The sequence below is a fragment of the Lacerta agilis genome, chromosome 3 (genome assembly GCF_009819535.1).
Source record: "Lacerta agilis isolate rLacAgi1 chromosome 3, rLacAgi1.pri, whole genome shotgun sequence".
Lineage (NCBI taxonomy): Eukaryota > Metazoa > Chordata > Lepidosauria > Squamata > Lacertidae > Lacerta > Lacerta agilis.
Window position 1 is genome coordinate 28025268 of NC_046314.1, and position 21369 is coordinate 28046636.

Genomic DNA, 21369 nt, shown 5'->3' on the forward strand with positions numbered 1-21369 from the left:
TTCGCAAAGACTCGCGCTTTGGCTTTGTTTGTGTCACTTTGTTCTTCTGCGCAAAAGCTCCCCGACGTGCCGGGCTTCTCCGGGAGAGGAGAACCCTTCGGCTTGGCCACCCGCTCTCCCGTCTCCGCGCCCCCTACCTCCTGTTTCCTCTCTCGGCGACATAAACTGGACTTTAACCCCACGGAAACCTGCCCTCCGAATTCACCCTCTTTTCTTCCGACGACAGCACAAAGGCATCGTTGCGCCCGGCCTGATCTTCACAATAAACACCCCCCCTCCAAAACGGTTGTGTGTGTGTGCGTGCGTGCGCGCTCGCTGCTGTTAGTTCCCGCCTGCATCTGTGCGTGTGTGGTGATTTTGGGGGGGACCTTTTTTGGAGGGCTTGCTCTCTCCATCCCCATGAACATACAAAGGTCAACCCCAATCACAATCGCACGCTATGGAAGACCTCGGAATAAAACCCAGGATTTTGAAGAGCTCACTTCTGTAAGGCCCACCGAGTCCAGCCAGAGTTTCAGCCCCAACCTCGGCTCACCCAGCCCGCCAGAGACTCCCAACTTGCCGCATTGCGTTTCTTGCATCGGGAAATACTTACTGCTGGAGCCTCTGGAAGGAGACCACATTTTTCGAGCCGTGCATCTGCACAGCGAGGAGGAGCTGGTTTGCAAGGTAACAACTTTCCCGTCTCTCTTCTCTTCTCCCACCCCCTGGGAATTTTTTTTTTTTAAAAAAGCCTTTCTCTGTCTAGCGAGTTTATTTTTAGAAAGTACTCGGGGGTGGGGGCTGTGTGTATTGGGGGCGGCGGCGAACCATTCATTTAAGCACTGGGAGAAGTTTAATTAAAACAAACGGGGGGGGGAATCCTTGCATAATTTAAACGGCTCTCAGCAACTTTCCAGACAATGGCCACGTTATAACGGTGGCCTGGAGCCAAAGACGAGGGGAGGGGGGGAGGAGGGGAGTTAGGCTCTGAAGGCCACATAGGTGTTAGTACGCATAATCTAATTTCCCTCCTCTCTTTCCTTTCTGACTTCCCAAAAGGGAATCCCCTGCTAATTTTCAACCGGTCCTCTGAGGATACTTCACTTCCCATGGGTGGTGTTGGATGCAAACTTGGCAAGTTGGCAGCTTTGCCTCTGTGTAAGACTGCAGTCCTGTGTAGGCTTACTTGGGAGGAGGCCTGATTCCACAGAGAGGGAGTTTTGCTTGCAAGGCGACTGGGCTGTGGATCAGAGTTCTTTTTTTAAAAAAATTCACCAGAGCACCAAGCCTCCTTACTATGTATGGATTGTTTTCAAACACAATCGCCCACGTTTCAGCAGGAGACTAATAATAATAATAATAATAATAATAATAATAATAATAAAAAATCCTTGCACACTTGCATGCTTATTTTGTTAGAAGGGCATGCAGAAAACAACAACGGGGCTCAGACTTGGTAGGTTGCTGGCTTCTCGGTCTCTTCAGCTCCCCGTTGAAGGTAAACTGTGGAAAAAGGAAGCCCACATGCTTCTCCTATGGAGGGAAGTGGCGCCCATTCGCTCAGAGGCGATACTATTTCCTTTGTTCCTAAACTGCTGTGGTTACTCTTTCTTTCGCTGTCCCTGGTGCCCTCTTTGAGCTCTGCTCCTGAAGCAGCCCCTGCAAAGGCAGTGTGGGAAAATTGCCACACTACACCACCTTTGTAATTACAGAATATTTTCCCCAAAATGTGCATTTTTATGGGCTTGAGAACAAAACCGAAACAAGCTGCAATCCTAGTGTTGAATCGGCAGGCTGTGATATAGACACATGGACCGCCCTTCAATAATCCAAGCTTCTTGGTCACTGTAGATCAGGTGGATGTTTTTATTTAGATTCATATGTGGTGAGAAAATTAAATTGCAGCCCCTGGTTCATCGCAAAGGGCTCTCTGTTCACGGCAGTATAAAATGTACTGGCCGCCTGTGAGTCAGGAACCCTAAATCTTAATAAAGATTTAGTTCTGCACAGTTTATATCTGATTATGGAAAGTAGAGCCTCTGACCTTGTAAGGACTTCCACTGCACAAGGAACCAGAAAGTGGAGCGACGGTGCAGATAATTTAAAATGCATGCATTAGTTTGTCCAAAATAGATGCAAATCAAAATATTACCAGCCTCCTATTGTGGGAGGAGCAGATGAAAGCCAAAGAATGAGCAGCTGAAATGAAGATGCACAAATCTCGCAAGGCTGCCTTCTCTGCTTGAAGATTTTCAGAAGCTAGTAACTTCTTTTTACACATCTAGTAGTTAAATTCGATCCAAAACCACCTGTGATTGTGTTGTAAAGGTATAGGAAATTACTTTGGTACAGAAGCAGAGCTCCTATATGAAACAGCATCTTTGTCCATTATAATGTCTTTGAGTTTCAGGATGGGGAAGTATTAGGAATTTTCATGTTTTGAGGACAGTGGCAACCATTTTTCATAACTGGAAGCTGAACGCCTCCCTTAAAAAAAAAAAAGCATATTTCAGTTCCTCCTCGCTGGTAAAATTGTAACTGTTCATGTTTGCCTTTAAAAAAACAAAAACAAAACCTGCCTCTTTGGCTGCTCCTGAAAAAAATAGTGTCCTTGCGTATACAGCTAATAATAATAATAATCAAGCAACTCTTGTCTAAGTAAAAACAGGCTTGTGGAAACCCCCCACCCCACCCCCATTAAGGGCCAGATAACAAAGGGGGGGCTGATGAGGCTTAATTTAATTTGACTGGAACCCCCTGAGTATGCAAAATGCCATTCTAGAATCCAAAGGAGCTCTTTTTTTTTTTACTTCTCGCTGCTGGAAAGAGCTAAACTGGGCTACCTACAGTGTATAAAGTCACATGCCCTGACTATGCATTATAAAGAACAACAAAGATAAGCTTTTCAGAACGATTTTTTTTTTAATGGCTGTTAGGGGAAAATTTGGCTGTTGAGGGGAAACATTTTGCTGAGCTGAGGGCCACGCGTTTTTATAATGCTTAGAAGGTGGTCATGGCTGCAGTCCTGATCCTGGTTACCTAGGAGTCAGCCTCATTGAATTCAGCAGGACTTCAGAGTAGACAAATAATATTGTGCAGACGATGTGCTGCAAGATTTCACAAGGAGGCTGCAGTGGTGGAGGGAATGTATATCTGTCCCCACAGCTTCTGGTATCATAGATGGGTTCCCCTGAGAGAAAGACGCCTGGAGCAGGGGAAAAACCAAAAGCAAACATCACCTGCAATGGTCATCCCTTTTGCAGATATGTAGTTAACCGGTCAACACGTCAGGAATAACAGGAAGAGCTGTGGTGAATGCAGTTCATGGAATGCCGAAGCTTGCACTTATTTATAGAAACTTGCTAGGGAGTTTCTTAACCTGCTGCAGCCCTCTGCATGTTTACCTAGGAGCAAGACCCATTGAATTGGGTGAGACTTAGTTCTGAATGAACATGCATGGGATGCTGCTGCAGGAGGTATCTCAAAGGCAAGTGCTGTTCTGCTTTACAGCATGACATAAGATAATGGCTTCAAGACAGGTTTTGCGTGCCTTAAATTAATTTCTGAATTGCTAAGCTACAAGCTATAGAAAGAGCAAGTGGTGAGCCACAGTCATTTATCCTTACGTTGCGCAATATGGTTGGCCTGCGTTCTTCAGCATTAATCCGACTTTGTAACTTCCTGACCTTCATTAGCAAGGGACAAATGCATCAGAATCTCACAGCCTTTGCGAATAATGAAAGCCTTTGTGTCACATACTGGTTATGCCTTATTACTGCAGTGCACCCGTTATTCTCAATGAAACGTTCCGATTGCCTGGAATCCAAATGTCTCAAGCACTGATTCATTCATAATCGCTGGATTAGTGGAACACACACACACACACACACACACATATATATATATATGAGTTTCCCAGCATGCTTGGCGATTCCTTACCATTTCATTCACGAGAACACAAGGTGGATGTGCCTGCAAGGTTAGAGAGGCACTCGTTCTGCTTAAAAAGATGCACTAAAAATCTCCATAGAAATTAAAAAGCAAATACAAGTTTGCAAGTCCATTAGAACATTTCCCTAGTCTTACGGCTAGGGAACTCGCAGCCCAGGGGGCTCAGCCCAACCCCCAAAGTGACGTCTCATATGTTCGCCATCATTGCATTTGCACCTAAGCTTCCCTGTTATACATCTCCCAGGATTTTCTCCTACGCAAGCCATCACAAGCGAAGGGCTATCCATTTTGCCTCATCTTACAACCGCCCGCTCCGTCACCGTGTGAACAGCAACCGAAACCCTGTGTTTTCTGTTGCTTAGCAACAGAAACACAGCAGAGTCCTTCCCTTGGTTTTTTTTTTTTTTAAAGTATTTCAGACACTCAACTCTGGGATGCCACCAAAGGCCTCTTTAGCTCCTTCCTTTTGTGAAACAGCAAGGGAAGTCTTAGTGAAGTGCTCTTTTCTGTATCTCAGCTCCAAATTCCTATGTGGCGGTCTAGCGGTCTTCCACCTTGAGTCCCTTGCTGTTGTTGGACTACAACGCCCATCCTCCTTGGCCAAGCTTAGCCAGTTGTCATGGAAGATGGGAGGTGTAGTCCAAGAACCGTTGGGGACCTAGAGTTGAAGAGCATGGGGATAGACAAGAAGTGGGGAATGGGATAGATTCTGCCAGCCTCTGTTTTGGATGGAAGAGGCTGTTGCCTGCATACTGGAGAGGGGAGGAAGGAATTTGAGAGCCTCCAGCTTCCATGTGAGTTGTGGACCATAGCACTATTTGTATTGCCCAACCATCTCAACAAGAATATTGACTTCCCTCATTCTTTCCACTGCCAGAGAACAGAATCATAGAATTTTAGAGTTTTAGAATCATAGAATTTTAGAGTTTTAGAATCATAGAATTTTAGAGTTGGAAGGGACCCTGAGGATACGGGATACGCAGCTGCCCCGTAAGGGAATCAAACCTGCAACCTCAGCATTATCAGCACCATGTTCTCTAACCAACTGAGCTATCCAGGCTGTGGAAAAAGAAGGTGGTGTGTAGAAATGGCAAACAAGGCTGTGCCCTCCAGAACTATTAACTTTCGCCAACCCCAGGCAGCATGGCCAGTGGTCAGGCATGATGGGAATTGAAGTATGAAGGGCACCATGTTGACTTACCCCTCTGATAACCAGAGGAAGGCTGTGATAGTAGCTCAACTTGGTTGGCAAGTTGGGTGGGTAGGGGGGAACCTGTGGCCCTCCAGGTGTTGCTAGATTACAATTCCCATAATTTTTGACCATTTACTGTAGCCCATGGAGTTGGAGTCCAACAATATCTGGTGCCTCAACCCTGGTTTTAAAAAAATAAAATGGGAATACAGAGGGAAAGGGGAAACTGGGAGGCAACGGAGAGTGCAATTATCACATATAAGAAGAGAAAGGTGAATTGTGTCAGTAATCATTTTGTATGAATGATAAGTTTTTTTAAAAAACAACAACAAAACAACCCTGGTTTACAAGACAGTATGGCCCTTTTAAAGAAAAGTAGCACGCTCTGCTTACTCTTTAAAACCTATGGCAGAGTTTTCGTTCAGATACAGAGCCAGTGTTGGACTAGGACGTGGGAGGCAAGGGTTCAAATCCTCTCTTGGCCTTGAAAGCTCACTGGGTAACCTTGGACCAATCACTGCCTCTCAACTTAACCTACCTCGCAAGGTTCTTGGGATTAAATGAGGAATGGGAGAACTAGGTTTGGCTCCTTGGGAGAGAAAAAAGGTGGGATGTAAATGCATAGAACCATAGAATTGAGTTGGAAGGGACCCCAAGGGTCATCTAGTCCAACCCCCTGCAATGCAGAAATCACAACTAAATGAGTGTCTGAGTGCTGGACCCATTGGTGGTATGGGTGGATGGACAGTTTGGACTGCCCCTCAGAGGCAATGCATTAAAGAAAAACAAGAGTGGGGGGTGGACCCTAAGTGTTTTGAAGCATGATACTTTCCTCCCCTCCCCTTTGCTGTAGCTGCATTGGCCATCCAGAATCAGAATTTTCATAGATTCTGAGCTGCCGTTGAATTTTTTTTTATGCTTTTGTTTGCAAAGAACCGGGTGTTCCTTTTAAAAATAAGCCTATTTACGTTTCTCCCCTCTTATCAGTCAGGAAATTAGGCCATCCACTTTCCTTTCTCTTGCTGATATAATTTATTTAGGCCGTTTGTAGTGTGTGTTGTGGTGGAAACCCTTATTCAGTTTTCAAAAGGAAGAAAACACTTCCAGACTGCTCAGGGTCAGGGCATAGTCAGCTGAAACAGAAGCACCAGTTTGCAATTTGGCTGACATCTTTGCTTTTGTAATATGCAGAAGGGGCTTTATTAGTTTTTAATTCGGTGTGCCTTTGCTGCAGCCTGTTTCCTTTCTATCTCTAACCCTTTCGTTTTTATTGCCAATTGCCTCTCCAGGTGTTTGATATCGGCTGCTACCAAGAGTTGCTGGCGCCCTGCTTCTGCCTGGCCCCTCACGACAACATCAACCAAATCACTGAAATCATTCTCGGGGAGACGAAAGCGTATGTGTTCTTTGAGAGGAGCTATGGGGACATGCATTCCTTTGTTCGTACCTGCAAGAAGCTGAAGGAGGAGGAAGCGGCCAAGCTGTTCTATCAGATAGCGTCTGCTGTGGCGCACTGTCACGACGGCGGGCTGGTGCTGCGGGATCTCAAGCTGCGGAAATTCATCTTCAAGGATGAAGAAAGGTAAGGGATTTTCTCCCTTCCCTCCTTTGGAATCCACCAATGAGTGTGTCAGGAATGCCGTTTTGAAAGGGGTTGTTTTCTGAAGGTTCGTACTGTTAGCCCTATGTTGGAAGTAGAGGAAACATTCCTGCCAGTTTTGATGGAAGATCTAGGAGAGAGCAGGTGGTGGTTAGTCCACCTTGTTTCCTTCTGGCCCCTGGGGTGAAGCCGCCACCTTGTAGCTGAAGCTAAGCAGGTCTAGGTGTGGTCAGTGCCTGGATGGGAGACCTTGTGAGAATCTGTCTGTACGGTGATGAGTTCCATGAGAGAAACATGAGATTGAGATTGTAATGGAATTGCACACATACACTCACTCATGCATACACACACACACGCTCACAAAAAATGTTCCTCATAAACTAGAATCTGTACAAGTTAACTTGTAATTTTCCTCTTTAAACCAAGTTAATGCTCCTGCGCACTCATACACACACACACACACACACACACACACGCTCTACACTCACAAACATATCTTTTGAACTATGCAGTTCTAGTTTCCATTCATTTGATTCCTGGGAAAAATGTGTTTTTTATTTTTGGCAGTTACTGTGAGAGATTGCTTTGTGGTAGAGAAGTGATGGATGAGTTTATAAGATAAATAAAAAGAAGAAGAGATGAATAAAACTTTTTCCACCCCCCACCCCGGTTTGGCTACTGCTTAATCTATATTCTGCTTTTTGGAGCAATAAGCCCTTGTTGCCACGGTGTCGTAAACCCCAACCTACCCTACCCACTGAAAAGTTTGGCTGGGACTCACTTCTGCCTTGCAGTGAATCTTGCACCAAGCGGCTCAAAGGGCTGCCTCTGTTGGTTACAGGTGGGAACATGGAAACTAGAGGCAAAGAGTAAAAATGTGTGAATCACATTCAGGTAAAAATGTGTGAATCACTTAACAGACCTCTTACTGGTCTGTAAAGCTAGGATAGATGCTGCTGTTTCTTTTCTAAGCGGGGCAAGCATTGGGACGTCTGGGTTGTTTTAGTACTCTGATGCGAGTGTTCGGTTCTGGCATAAAACCCAAAAACGTGCAGAGCCAGGAATCCTCGGAACTGCCGCCCACCCCTGTGCAAGGTGTGGGGAGCTGCTTGGGGCCGCTTACCTGCCTCCTCCCCAAAGCTGAGTAAGGCTGCAATAATAGCTGTGTATGAGTGGGTGGAAATAAATAAATCAAGAGAGGGTTTCCTCTCTCCATTCATTTATTTCCTCCTCACCTGCCAAAAAGCTGTGATCATGTAAGTAAAAGAAGCATAAGATGTGAGTTACCTGTGTGATGTTTGTTTTTTTTTTGTTTTTTTTAAAGCATTTTGTGGAGATGTCACTTTTGGAGCAGAGGTTCTAAAACACACACATACGCCAGTTTGCAATGCATTAAGCTTGACTCGAAGGGACCTTTTGTAATTCTTTGTTAATGTAATGAATTAACACATGTTAAGCTGGTCTCTTAAGCTTGCTAATAATATCCTCGGAGGTAAGGAGACTGGAGGAGCCAGCGGAAGGGAAAGACATGTTCCCTGTGTGATGTCCCGTAAATACAGCAGGATTTTCAGATGCTTGGGATGACAGGATAAGGCAAGGGGTTGTTTTACCTTTCCATCTTGGCAGCATAAGCAAGCAAGCAAGAGTGAGTGTCTGCTAATCAGTGCATTTGGGGCTGCTGATAATTAGAATTCCTTTCCTGCGCTTATCAGTTTTCTAGGGTACTTACATCACATAAGGTAAATGCCATGACTGGAGACGACAGGCACAACAGCGAATGGTGCTAGAACAATGAGGACCAGAAACAAAAAGTTGCTCAGTCTTCAGGGTGACCTGCAAAACATTTTTTTTAAAAGAGTGAGAATTTTTTTCTGCATTACTTGAAACCTCCTTAGCATATTTCATAAAGCATTCTTCAAATGTGAGGCATGCAGCAGTACATTTCTAAAACCACAATAGTTGGCATTTACAAAGAAAAAACTGGCCAGTGAATTTGACTGACTGATGAGGGTGTTCAGCTCTCCTTTCCTTTGCCATCGCTGGATGAACGTTAAAAATGCTCTCACACTTTTTGACTGCTTCCCTGCCTACCAAGGAAACCAGGAAAGGTCAGCTTCTTTTCTTTGGCCAACACATTGACAGCTTTTTAAGAGTAGACAGACCATTTGCCTGTTGTGTTTCACACACACACACACCAACACACACACAAACACACACACCTGTACTCACACAGACAAGTCTTTCTCCTTTGCTTCCCATTTTCCAAATACTGGCAAAATGCCCAATTCCTAGCTGGCAATACGGATTTGGCAGAATAAAATTGGTGGTGGTTGGTGATAGGAAATGTTAACTGCAAACTCTATTAGTTGGACCGCCTTCTCAAGCTGTGATGTTCAAGCTTCTTCAGCATAATTCTTGGGTGACATGGAAGGAACTTTTGATTGTATTCAAAGTACTATCGATTTAGAACTCAAGCATCTATAAAGATTTTTTTTGGGGGGGGTTATTTTGTGTTTCTGCTGTCTGTCAGGCAACAGTATTTGTTATCAGGTTCTGTAAAGTGATGGCAGCTTGAATGGTGCATTGTTAGAGAGGAAGAGGAAATGCATTGTTTGGTAAAGGTAAAGGACACCTGGACGGTTAAGTCCACTCAAAGGCAACTATGGGGTTGAGGCGCTCGTCTCGCTTTTCAGGTTGAGGGAGCTGGCGTCTGTCCCCAGACGGCTTTTCCAGGTCATGTGGCCAGTATGACTAAACCGCTTCTGGCGCTACAGGACACCATGATGGAAGCCAGAGCACACGGAAACTCCGTTTACCTTCCCACCACAGCGGTACCTATTTATCTACTCGCAGTGGTGTGCTTTTGAAGTGCTAGGTTGGCATTAGCTAGGACAAAGCAATGGGAGCTCTTCCCATCACACAGATTCAAACTGCTGACCTTACGATGAGGAAGCCCAAGAGGCTTGGTGGTTTAGACCACAGCGCCACCTGCGTCCCCCCACATGGCCTGGAATGTGTTGGTTTCTCCCCCACCCCTGGGCCTACAGTAGAGTAACTGGGATCTTGGTTGGAATGAGAAGGATTTTGAACTCACTTCGCTGTGTTCCCCTGTAGTGGAACATAGAACTTAAATTTAACTTAGGAGACTTAGATCAGTTGATTTGAGTTACTTCATGCAACGGCTGTGGGGTCTTTTTCCTTGCACACCTTGTCACAACTATGAATTTGGGAAGCCTGGTTGGGGCGTGTGCCCAAAAGCCTGAACTGGAATACTTACGAGGAAACAAAAAAACCCTTCCATTTAAACACCCCCCCCCCCAATTTTCGTCCAATGAATCTTTTAGGTCAATGTGTGTAGAGAGCATGCTCCCTTTTGTGACTGGCATTTGGTTTGCCTTCCCTGTAGTTACACATTCCTTATTTCCTTTCTATACTCCTGTGATCTTGTACTCTCATGCTTGCTTGTTGGCAGTACTTTGTCTCCCTATTTCTCAGCTGTTGTGTGGCACAGGAGCACTGTTATCAACTGCTGCTGCCCAACTCAGTACAGATGCTCTATTCCGACATTGCAGTTATGTGTGTCCTTGACTCTTAGGCCATTGGTTGCCTTGCATATGCAGCCTTGTGCAGCTGCTTAGGTGAGTCCCAACCTTATCGAACAGGATGCTCATAGACTCTCCTTGCACAAGTGTATAAATTGTGATCCTTAATGCTTGGAGGTGCAGTTCCCCAGCTTTACATTTTCTGCGCTAGGCGTAAGACTTTGAGTACTTTATGATGCAAGAATTAAGGTTTCTTTATTACCTGAATGGAAGCTTCAGTAGGCTGCTATGCAGCAAATATGTCCTGGATACTTTTAGTCATTCCGTTGTTTGTTGGGAACTGCCCGAGAAGCCAATGGGCAGTGCATACAACTTTGCCTACAATATTGTCTGCTTGAAATGGCAACACCTAGATCTCTTGTGTGGATGGAGTTGTCGGAGCAAAATGGATGCAAATAATTTGATGTCAGGGCCAAAGCACAAAGACATGGTCCCATCTATCTTTCAAGGATTGATCTGTGGGTCTTGCATAAAATAACTTTTATGTTCTTTTAAATTATAAGAGTCTAGAGCTGAAACACTTGCCTAGGTACAGAGCTTGCTTTGAGTGATAGATTTATTTTTCTTGCCAGCAAATTATTAATGTTTGGAGGGTATTAAATCTTCAATTATATTCAAATATTAGCTGTCACAATATTTGACACTGAAAAAGTTTGTGCTCGTTAATCAGTCTTGTTAACAAGGTTGGGATCATTTTTAAAATATTGAGACTTAAGGCATTCTGTTTACTTCTGAATTTCCTTGCATAATAAGAGATTTGTCTCTAGATGAGAGTTGAGAAAGAACCTGACTTGCCTTTGCGTTTTGTGCTAATATAAACATCAGTCCCAATAGTTTAAAAAGCCAGTGTGGTACATGAATGCCTACTAGGTGTGTATGTAGTTATGTTGGTCTGTATGCTTTGATTATATCTAATCCCACCTGCTTACCTTGTTAAGCTAGGATTTGCATTACAACCAAAATCTGCAAAGGCAAGAGTCAGTCCTAGCAAGACCTAATCTGATCAATCAGCATATCACTGCATCAGCAGCATAGAAGTTACTTCCTCATGGCACAGTCATGCCCAGATGGAATAGTTGTGTAGGTATGATTCCTTCCGATGCCCATGGTACCTGGACCTCCAGGGAAGACAGCAGCGAAATACAACAGGCTTGCAGGAAAGTAGGTATTGTGCCACTGTGGCACATAGGAAGTGGTCTTGTACCAAGTCATACCATTGGTCCATCTAGCGGAGCATTGTCTGCGCTGGACTGGCAGCAAGTCTCCAGGATTCTAGGCAGGGGACAGTCCCACCTCCTTGGAGATGCTGGGGACTGAACCTGGGATGCTCTCCCGCTGCCCTTCCCCTTAGGAGCTGGACCTAAGGCTTAATTAATGGGGTATGCACAGTCCTACTGTATTGCTTTCTAGTTATACCTTCCTGTAGTTGCTTGGGTAGATCATTTCAGGTTTTTGCTCTGCTATGTTTTGTTTTGTTTTTTTATTTGACAATTCAGCGAAAGGAAACTCAGCCCACAAAAATGTGACCAGAGACACAAGCTGTTACATTCCTTACTGGTTGCCAAGTAGTAAGATTTCTCAGAGCAATGAATGACTCTGGTTTTTTAACCGCCTGTCACCCTTTATTGCAGCCAGCTGATTTACAGTGATTTACAGTTGGAGCTAGTAACCTTTTGAGCAATGCTTTGGGTAAAGCGCGGGGGGGGGGGGAGAGGAGTGAGCCACGGAGGAATTATGGGAGGCTCCTGTGTAGGCCTGTTTTAAGATGCATCTTAAGGCTGAGCTTTTGAATGTATTGGTTCCGGAACGGTCACGACATCGGTGATGGGTTTCTGCAGTCATGCTAGGTCATAAAATGCTTTGCAGCTTTTGTAGCATGCTTCATCTCAGAAAACCTGTGTGGTAGGCTGTTGCTTTTTTCCACTTGAGGAACTGAGGCTGTAGAGTTTGCGATTAGACAGACTCCTGGTTGCAGAGGTTCCAGGGTGGGGGGTAGAAGTCCCTTACTCTCTTCACACTGAATTTGTCCTAGTTGTCAACATCAGGTGGCAGCACCGATCTGTTAAGTGTCGGCCCAACACAGGCAGGACTGAGCATATATTCCAGATTCTTAGATCGGGGTAGCAGATGTGCTGCTCTCCAGAGGTTGTTGGACTAAAATTTCCATCATCGTTGACCATTGGACCCTTGTTAGCTTGGGCCGATGTGGTCTGACAATATCTGAGACCCACCATGTTGGGTATCCCTGCCGTAGATGCCAATATGAAATTTCCAGGGATCTGTGCGCCAAGCTACACGTTGCACTTAATGTACAGTGTACCAGGATGTCACCCATTTTTTATTTTAGTTAATTGGCAAGTGCAAACGGGGATTGGAATGTTTTGTGGGATCACAGCAGGAGAACAGGTTTATCGGAGTCTCTTGACAGCCCAGATTGCAGTTCCTCTGTGGTTGGTTTTGAGCTGGAATTGTGTGTATGTGGGGTATCAACTAGAATAGTATTTTGCTGAAGTTGCCCCCAATAGGCTTTGCCAACTGCACCCAATTTTGCTGCTCCCTGATCCACTGTTTGTACCAGCACTCTTTGCCTGGTTTGTGGGTCTGGCTGACTCAGCATAGGAAAGGAAATTCACCATTTGGAAGACCAACCAAAAGCATGCTTAGAGCTTGGATAGAACGTTGGAGGAGGGGAAAATAAAGATCTGCATTTAGTTTTAAATCGAATTGCATCCTTTTACGGCTTTATCATATGCATCCCATCCTCTGCAAGACGACGTCAGTTGGTTTTTATGGTACTGCAGATCTCACCGGTAAAAATTGAGTGGTGTTCCATTTTCCTTTGTATTCCGGTTTCTTTCCTTTATCCACTTTGATATCTGTACTATTCCCTCTTGCTTTCTTGTGTAACTCTCCCCCCTTGAGGTGCACACATGCTGAGAAGCCATGTTTATGTAACTATTGAGGATGATAGTCTTCATTAACTCAGAACCCGGAAGAAAGTCACAAGGTCAAATGGAGGATCATCTTTGCTGTGGCAGGTGAAAGAAGAGATCAGTTTTCATTCCAGAAGCACCCCACTTTTTCTCTCATGATTTTTGAACTTTTCCATGTGTAGAAAGATTGTGGGAGGGGTTTTTTGTTTGTATTTTTGTCCTCTTTGGGCAATAACACTCATTTATCAAATAACAGAAAGGGAATAGTTATGCAACTTCTTTTGGCATCAGAGTTTAGACTACTCTTTTTGGATTTCAACATCTACTCATGGATCATTATTTTTTGCTTATATTGAGTAAAAAAAGATGCAGCAGTGGAGCTGATAATCCTGATGAGTGTCGGTGCCTGGAATTTTGAGACATGATACATGTAAGGGTTTGAGAAATCAAGTCTTGCATCTGCTCCTGATTTTTTACTCCCCCTCTCCAAAGTGCCACATTGCCAAAGACCCATCAGGTCTATGAATGCACATAGTGGCAAGGATGTTGTAGTTCCATGCTCTGGAACTCGATGTGATTCCATATACCCCTTGTGACATGCTCCGATTGACTCCTTTGTTTGAATCCTGCCCTCCCATTGTGATGACCCCCCACTGACTTGCTTAGGGGTTTGTAAAGTCATGTTGCTTCATTTTTAAAACATAACGTTCCACCATCCCTGGTGGGGTCCCAGTCATGAAGCACCATCAGATGCTGACTAACCTCAGCTCCAGGGTGGAAGGGACCTGTGGTTCTCCAGATGTGTTGTTGGACCACAGTTCCCTTCATCCTTGACCATGCTGACGGGGGTTGATGGGAGGTGGAATCCAACAACATCTAAAGAGCTGCAAGTTCTCAACCCATCCTGTTCCTTCCTTATTGTGCCTGCAGGGTCACCGTGTTTTCTCCTTAGCCCTGGCAGAGACTCAAGGCGTAGGCTCTTTCCAGATCAAGTGTATTGTTCTGCTTGCGCGGTTACCCACTACTAGTATTGCATAGTGCTCTGCCAGCATGCTGGGTGAGTGGAGTAATGACATTGTGCTCAGTGGGTTTCATTTCAAGGATAGGATTTCCCTGTGCATCAGAATCTCTTTTGTAACCCTCGGATTCATCAGGGAAGAATAATGTGAACCGCTGTGGTGGTGGTGGGGGTGGGGGGTGGGAATGTGTAGGACATGCTGATTGTTTGCCAGAAACGGATGCTAACTCAGGAGTTTACTTTGAAGGTCCTTCTGGAAAAGGCTTAATTGATCAGGTTTTGTTACATTGCAAAAGGGCCAAGTCTGAATGTACTCGAGTAATGAATGGCATATTGATAAGAAATTCAGAATGGTATTGTTTTTCATGGGCTTCCCTGACGGTTTCTATGGGGACAAAGACGCATTTCCCTTCTGAGTGCTATTTGCTGCCCTCTGATTGCACTTCTGTGGTTTCATTCACCAGTAATGGGAAAGCATTCACAGGCAGAATAGCTTCCCCTTTTTAAATAGCAATGATTCAAGCTTGCTTTTTTTTTTTAAAAGCATTAGACTAATGCAGGGTTCTGTCAGTGATCTGAGAGCTGCATAATGCTGTCTGCCCAAGTGCCTCTTCTATCTCCTCTTCTGAACTGAAATGATATACTCTAATTACACTGGCTCTGACAGAAGGCTTTGCATTATATAGTAAGTTTTATAAAGCGGATCTTATCTAGCTGTGTGGAAGCCTCTATTTATCTAACTAATTTCAGTGCAACCATTCTCATGGCTGAGGGAAACAGCAAAACAATTGGTTCACAGGGTGTCTTTAAAAATGGAAGCTCGGGTTAGGAGAATATTCTTCCCCCCCCCATTCCGATTCTAAATCTAGATTCTAATCTAAAACGTTATGCTGGCAACTTGCTGCTTGAAATATCCGTTGGAGTTTTGTGTCAGTTCTGCCTGTGGCACTTTGTTTAGCAGCTGGGTTCAAAAAAGAGCATTGCAGGCGATGCCATAAATATAACCCTGGTCATAAATGTAACCCTGGTCACTGGATGCATGGCACAATGTGGCTTATTTTTTATGCATTGCAGATAATTTGGAAATGACGTGTTGTTGTTTTTTTTTTTTTCCTCCCTCTCTCTCTCTCTCCCCCCCCCCCCATTTCCTGCCATGTGCTAGAGGCAAAGAACCACCCTCTGGCATTCACTTCTACAGACTTGGTAGAGAGGTGACAATTCATTGTCCTGGGCTTCCCTACTGTCTTGTAGGAAGTCCCTCTTTCCCTGCATTTCAGATTGTGATGCCAAGCCAACCAAAACTATGGACAATACCGCAGTTCCTAATCATAATGTGTCATGCTTTTGTTTCTCTTACTCTTCGGATGCACTACGGTAGCAATTGTCTGTGCTAAATAATTCTAGGGTTCTTGTACTTTCCCCATAATCAGATTTATGAACAAATGAAGCCTGCCCCCCCTCTCTCTCTCTGTGTGTGTGTGTGTGTAAAAAAAGCTACCCAGACATTGATCCACGGTGTATTTGCTCTGGTCCAATCCATTCAGCAGGATGAAAGCATGGCTCCTCCTCCTCCTCCTCCTCCTCTGCTTTATCCTGCGAGAGATTATAGTGGAACATGCAGATAAAGGCCAGCTGTTGTTCAGTGGCCTGGTTTAAACAAAATCTGCTTTCCTGTGACTGCAGGTCCTTGATTCTTCAGTACAGTATAGAAAAGGTTGGTGTGTGTGTGTGTGTGTGTGTGTGTGTGCGTGCGTGTGTGTGCACGCTGAGAATCAATCAAAGGCAAGATTTGTATTCCAGTCTTTGTGGCAGGAGTCAGACATGTAACAAAAGGACACTCTTTTGTTCAGAAAAACCTGGAGTCCATTAAGCAACGGATATCTCAGGAAGGGAGATGAGAGTTGAGGTAGGGAGGGATCCTGGCCCTCCAATGTCAGATTTTCTGCTGAAGAATAAACAGAAAAATAGAGTGTGTGAGAGAGACATGGGGAGTGCATAAATCTTTTGGAAAGGTAACCAAGGCAAGGACAAAAAGGACACTGCTTTCTGGTTTTTTATCTGCGGCAGTTATGGGCATTGCATGTTGACTGACACAACAGCAGAGATAATTGAGGGAAAGCGGGGTTGGCAAAAGGGTGGGGATGATGAATACATAAATTGCCAGGAGATGAACAGAATAAAGCAAATACCCTATATGCATATTCAGCGTGACACACGCTTAAGTTAACGATGTACAAAGGAAAGGCAGCTTCTATATTCTTCAGAATTTCTGTGCTTTCTATATTTCATTCCGGAGACCCAAACAACCCAACCCTCCTACATTGATAAAAGATCTGTTGCTGGGGTGGATCTGACTATGATAAAGCTGGCACCGCTTGGTGGTAGGGATTCCACATACACTGAACTTGTGCTAGAACCGTATGGGAACGTCATTTGTGGGGACTGGGAAACAAATGTGCTTCCACAGGGTCTCAGGCATGCAGAAGTAGTATAGCTCAGTGATACAGCACAGGACCTTTTCCCTGCCCCCTTCAGATTGTACGTGAGATATAAATGGCGTGTGCTTCTGAGAAAGGTTGTGTTGAAAAATACAACTTTCAAGCCACCTGGACCCAAAACGGCAACCCGGTGTTCCGTTTTAGCGACTGTAACTCTGGTTTAAGGGGCCATTTGGCGCCTAGCTTATATATCTGAGTTTATAGCTCTATTTGTGTGCTTGTTATTTGCATCTGTAAACCTCCCCATATCAAGGAAGATCTCAGGGAGGAGAGCATACATAATTAAAAGCATAAGGCAATTAATTTAAGCATCGTTAAAATCATATTGGATCAATAAGAACTATTCGGAACAATTCAGCCACAGCATCTGAAATGGTCATATTCATCCCCAAACCTCCGCCAAATGCCTCTGTAAGCCGATGTGTCCTAAGCTGTTATCTGCAAAACAATCAGTGAGGGAGGCAGACTTCAAAGAGAAGCTGCAAACAAGTTTTTAAGTATGCCATGATTAAAAATTGGAAGGGTCAAGGCTATATGCTTCAGATCTTGCTTGCCTCCGGTTGTTCATCCTTCGGGCAAGCTGTGCCTGACTGCAGCTAAAGAGATAGCGACTATGCCCTGTAATAGTTTTATCTCTGTGTTTGTTCCTGGGTTTCGCTTAAAGCTGGTCCGTGTGTTGCCCATTTGGAAATGGGTGCATGTGCAGTACTCTGGCAGCACCTGTACATCGAGCAAAATGTGCGACTCAACATGCAGCTACAGCTGCGCTTACGTTGGCCTGGATTTCTGTAAACCTTCCACCTATTTTTGGAAGCGGACGAACAATGGAAATAGGCCATATATCTCACATTGTGTGCTGCTGGGTAACACACACACATAGGCTAGGTGTCCGTTGTGCACATAGTATTTCTAGATCATAAACGTGAACCAGCCCTCCAAGAGAGAGAAAGCAATCAAGGGCAGCTTTTGCTGGTGTTTTTAAAAAGCAAACAGTTGTTTCTGGAAGTAGTCAAGTTATATAAGAATGGCATGGAAGTGAAAGCAAAGTACAGTGGTACCTCAGGTTACATACGCTTCAGGTTACATACTCTGCTAGCCCAGAAATAACGCTTCAGGTTAAGAACTTTGTTTCAGGATAAGAACAGATATTGTGCTCTGGCGGTGCAGCGGCAGCAGGAGGTCCCATTAGCTAATGCAGTGCTTCAGGTTAAGAACAGTTTCAGATTAAGGACGGACCTCCAGAACGAATTAAGTTCTTAACCCGAGGTACCACTGTACAAACTTAATTCGTTCCAGAGGTCCGTTCGTAACCTGAAACCGTTCTTAACCTGAGGTACCACTTTAGCTAATGGGACCTCCCGCTGCCACCATGCCGCCAACACACGATTTCTGTTCTCATCCTGAGGTAAAGTTCTCAACCCGAGGTACTACTTCCGGGTTAGCGGATTCTGTAACCCGAAGTGTTTGTAACCCGATGTGTTTGTAACCCTAGGTACCACTGTAATGATTATGATTATTTATGAAAGGAGTCCAGGGTTGCAAATGTAAGAAGGGATCCAGTGTTAACAATATACCAATATATCACAATGTCTGAAATAAAGATGGAACTACGCAGAGCCATTGTCTGGCGTCATGGTTTTTCACGATATATTGCCAGGTCAAAAATTATGAAACCGATATCACAATATAGATTTCAAATCAGTTTGGGTCAATATATCACACAGCCCTACTTCATGCTCAACATGGCACTTGGGATTTAGTTCTCAATGATGTGGCATAATTTTTGTTTGGGCTGTATGTACCACTTCAGATGGTTTGGTGGGCAGAGCGCTCCTCATGGGGCAAAGCTCCTCCATTAATTATTTTTCATATCCTTCTGCATAGACAACTACCAGGTTAGGGAGAACGATTCTAGTCTAGTTGACTCAGTGTCATATACTAGTTTTCTATGTAGAATAAGTTTTGTTTAATGAATAAGAATTCAATCACATGAGCCCCATCTGAAGTGGCATAGTCCAGACACAGGTTTATCACCTCAGTCAGGCCTTAGACAACATCAGCAATGCACATTTGTACCTGAAGGTTTTCCAAATACAGTGGTACCCCGTGTTATGCACGCAATTCGTTCCGGATCACGCTACGTAACGCGGGCGTGCTTAACACAAACGCCCCCCCAAAAGAAAAAATCCGGAAGTAGAGCGATTCTGCGCATGCATGAAGTGCGCAGCAGCGTCCTGCGCATCCGGGGGTCGCGCGCTCTGGAAACGCTTCCGGGTTGCGGGCGTTCTTAACTCGAACGTCCGCAACCCGGGATGTGCGCCACCCGGGGTATGACTGTACTCTTTTGTCGCGTTCCCACACTGGCTTCTTAAATTATAAAAGATCCCCTTTGTGATTTGATAGGATAAGAAGCATATAATATGTTGCTAGGGCTTTTGAAAGCTGGTGAGTAGCATCCCTTAGCATTGGCTTTTTCCACATTTTATTATTATTGACTAGCTGGGACATTCTCAAATCAAGTTTTACTACTTCCTTACTGATACTGAGAACTGGAGGTTGACTTCCAAGTGGCATGTGATGGCTACTTTTGAGAAGGTTTTGGAATGCAGAGGTTGCACTGGGAGAAATCAACAGTAGCTTTTTGTTGTTGTTGTTTAGTCATGTCCGACTCTTCGTGACCCCTTGGACCAGAGCACGCCAGGCACTCCTGTCTTCCACTGCCTCCCACAGTTTGGTCAGATTCATGTTAGTAGCTTCGAGAACACTGTCCAACCATCTCGTCCTCTGTCATCCCCTTCTCCTTGTGCCCTCAATCTTTCCCAACATCAGGGTCTTTTCCAGGGAGTCTTCTCTTCTCATGAGGTGGCCAAAGTATTTAGGGGTAATCTTATAACTTTAGCTGTGTTTATGAAGCACCTCAAGTGTTGTTCTTTAAAAAAAAGTGTAAAAAAGGACACAGTAGGCTTTGGTTTGGCTTATGCAGTTCTCTGCAAGCCGTTGGTTTTCTAAACTAAAAACCACTGGGGTTCTGCTTTCCAACAAGTCCATTGAGATGTGTGAAAGGAAACTTCTGAAATAGTCAGTGCCTATCTTAAACTCCCTGGATATTCATTTGCCGGACCAGCTTCTGGCATTTTGGGAAATACCTGGGCCGTTTCCCAGTGCCTGGAGAATTTCAGACGCTGATGTCCATTGTACACATTATCTCCCTTGACGGGCAATGAATTGAAAAAAAAAAAGATTGTGAGCATTCTTTAATGTCCTTTGTCTTTGCGCAACAAGGCAGCTGTGTGGGTATTTTGTCAGTGAGTCTAACTGTGGCCTGTCTCTTCTTGCCCTCCAGGACTCGAGTAAAATTGGAGAGCCTCGAAGACGCTTACATTTTGCGAGGGAACGACGACTCCCTTTCCGATAAGCATGGATGCCCCGCCTACGTGAGCCCAGAGATCTTGAACACAAACGGCAGCTACTCTGGCAAGGCGGCCGACGTGTGGAGTCTAGGAGTCATGCTGTACACCATGCTCGTTGGACGCTACCCCTTTCATGACATTGAGCCTAGCTCTCTCTTCAGCAAGATCCGCCGCGGGCAGTTCAGCATTCCAGAGACTCTATCCCCCAAGGCAAAATGCCTTATTCGTAGCATTCTGCGCCGGGAGCCCTCAGAAAGGCTGACTTCGCAGGAAATTCTGGACCACCCTTGGTTTTCTACAGATTTTAATGTGTCTAATTCAGGATATGGTGCTAAGGAAGCAACGGATCAGCTGGTGCCTGACGTCAACATGGAAGAGGACTCGGACCCTTTCTTTAACTGAGCGGCAGGGACTAGTGTTTTGGGTGCTGCATGGCCAGGAAGGGACAACATGAAGGGAGTCCTTTCTGGCCGTGCAGAATTATATCTGTGTTTCAGCCTGGCTTGATAGCAAAAGAGAGAGAGAGAGGGAGAGACAACATGGAGTTCTTTTTTTTTCCTGGTTGGAGAAGGAACGCCCAATAAATGAGCTAACACCACAGATGTAGCATGTGGATGGTTTAGATGGGAGGAGTCGTTGCTATTCAGTTAGATTGACATAGAAAATAAAGGAGGCGGCAGCACACAGAGAGACTGTAGCTTCTCATCTTTATGGAGCCAAGGACACAACGCACCCCAAGTTCCAGTGCAGCCACTAATCCACTCCTGATTCCGTTTCGTTCATGTATTTACAGTTCCCAGTAAATAGAAACTTTTGCCTCAACTTGCATCTTGGCATCGCACTGTTAGATATTTAACTTCAGCCATTATTCAGGGAAGGTACAACTAGCTATTATTTTATTCTTTGTTTTCCTAGATTATTTCTCTCTCCCCCCCCCCCCAAAAAAAATCTGATGTTTAATAGTTACAAGTGGGATTCATTTTCGGCGGGCGGGGCAGGGGGTAGTGCACAAAAAGGAACACACGAGAAGTGGGTGCTAAACCATGTCTTTTGATAGGTTGTTCTGAAGTTCACGTTTCTCCTAGATTCCTTATTTTATTTTGGGCCAGGAGGAATTCACATTTAAAATGTTCTTTTCCACGTCCCTTGAAGGGATGAAAACTCACAAGTTGTTCAGGGTTAG

The 21369-nt window shown here is 44.7% G+C and overlaps 1 protein-coding gene across 1 annotated transcript; it reads left to right on the plus strand.

Annotated features, from left to right (window-relative positions):
- The first annotated feature begins 329 nt into the window (after window positions 1-329).
- TRIB2 (tribbles pseudokinase 2) lies at window positions 330-21124 on the plus strand. The gene is made up of 3 exons (XM_033143124.1): window positions 330-669; window positions 6415-6707; window positions 20120-21124. The coding sequence occupies exons 1-3, from the start codon at window positions 400-402 to the stop codon at window positions 20586-20588; spliced, it is 1032 nt and encodes a 343-aa protein (XP_032999015.1). The 5' UTR covers window positions 330-399; the 3' UTR covers window positions 20589-21124.
- The last annotated feature ends 245 nt before the right edge of the window (window positions 21125-21369 follow it).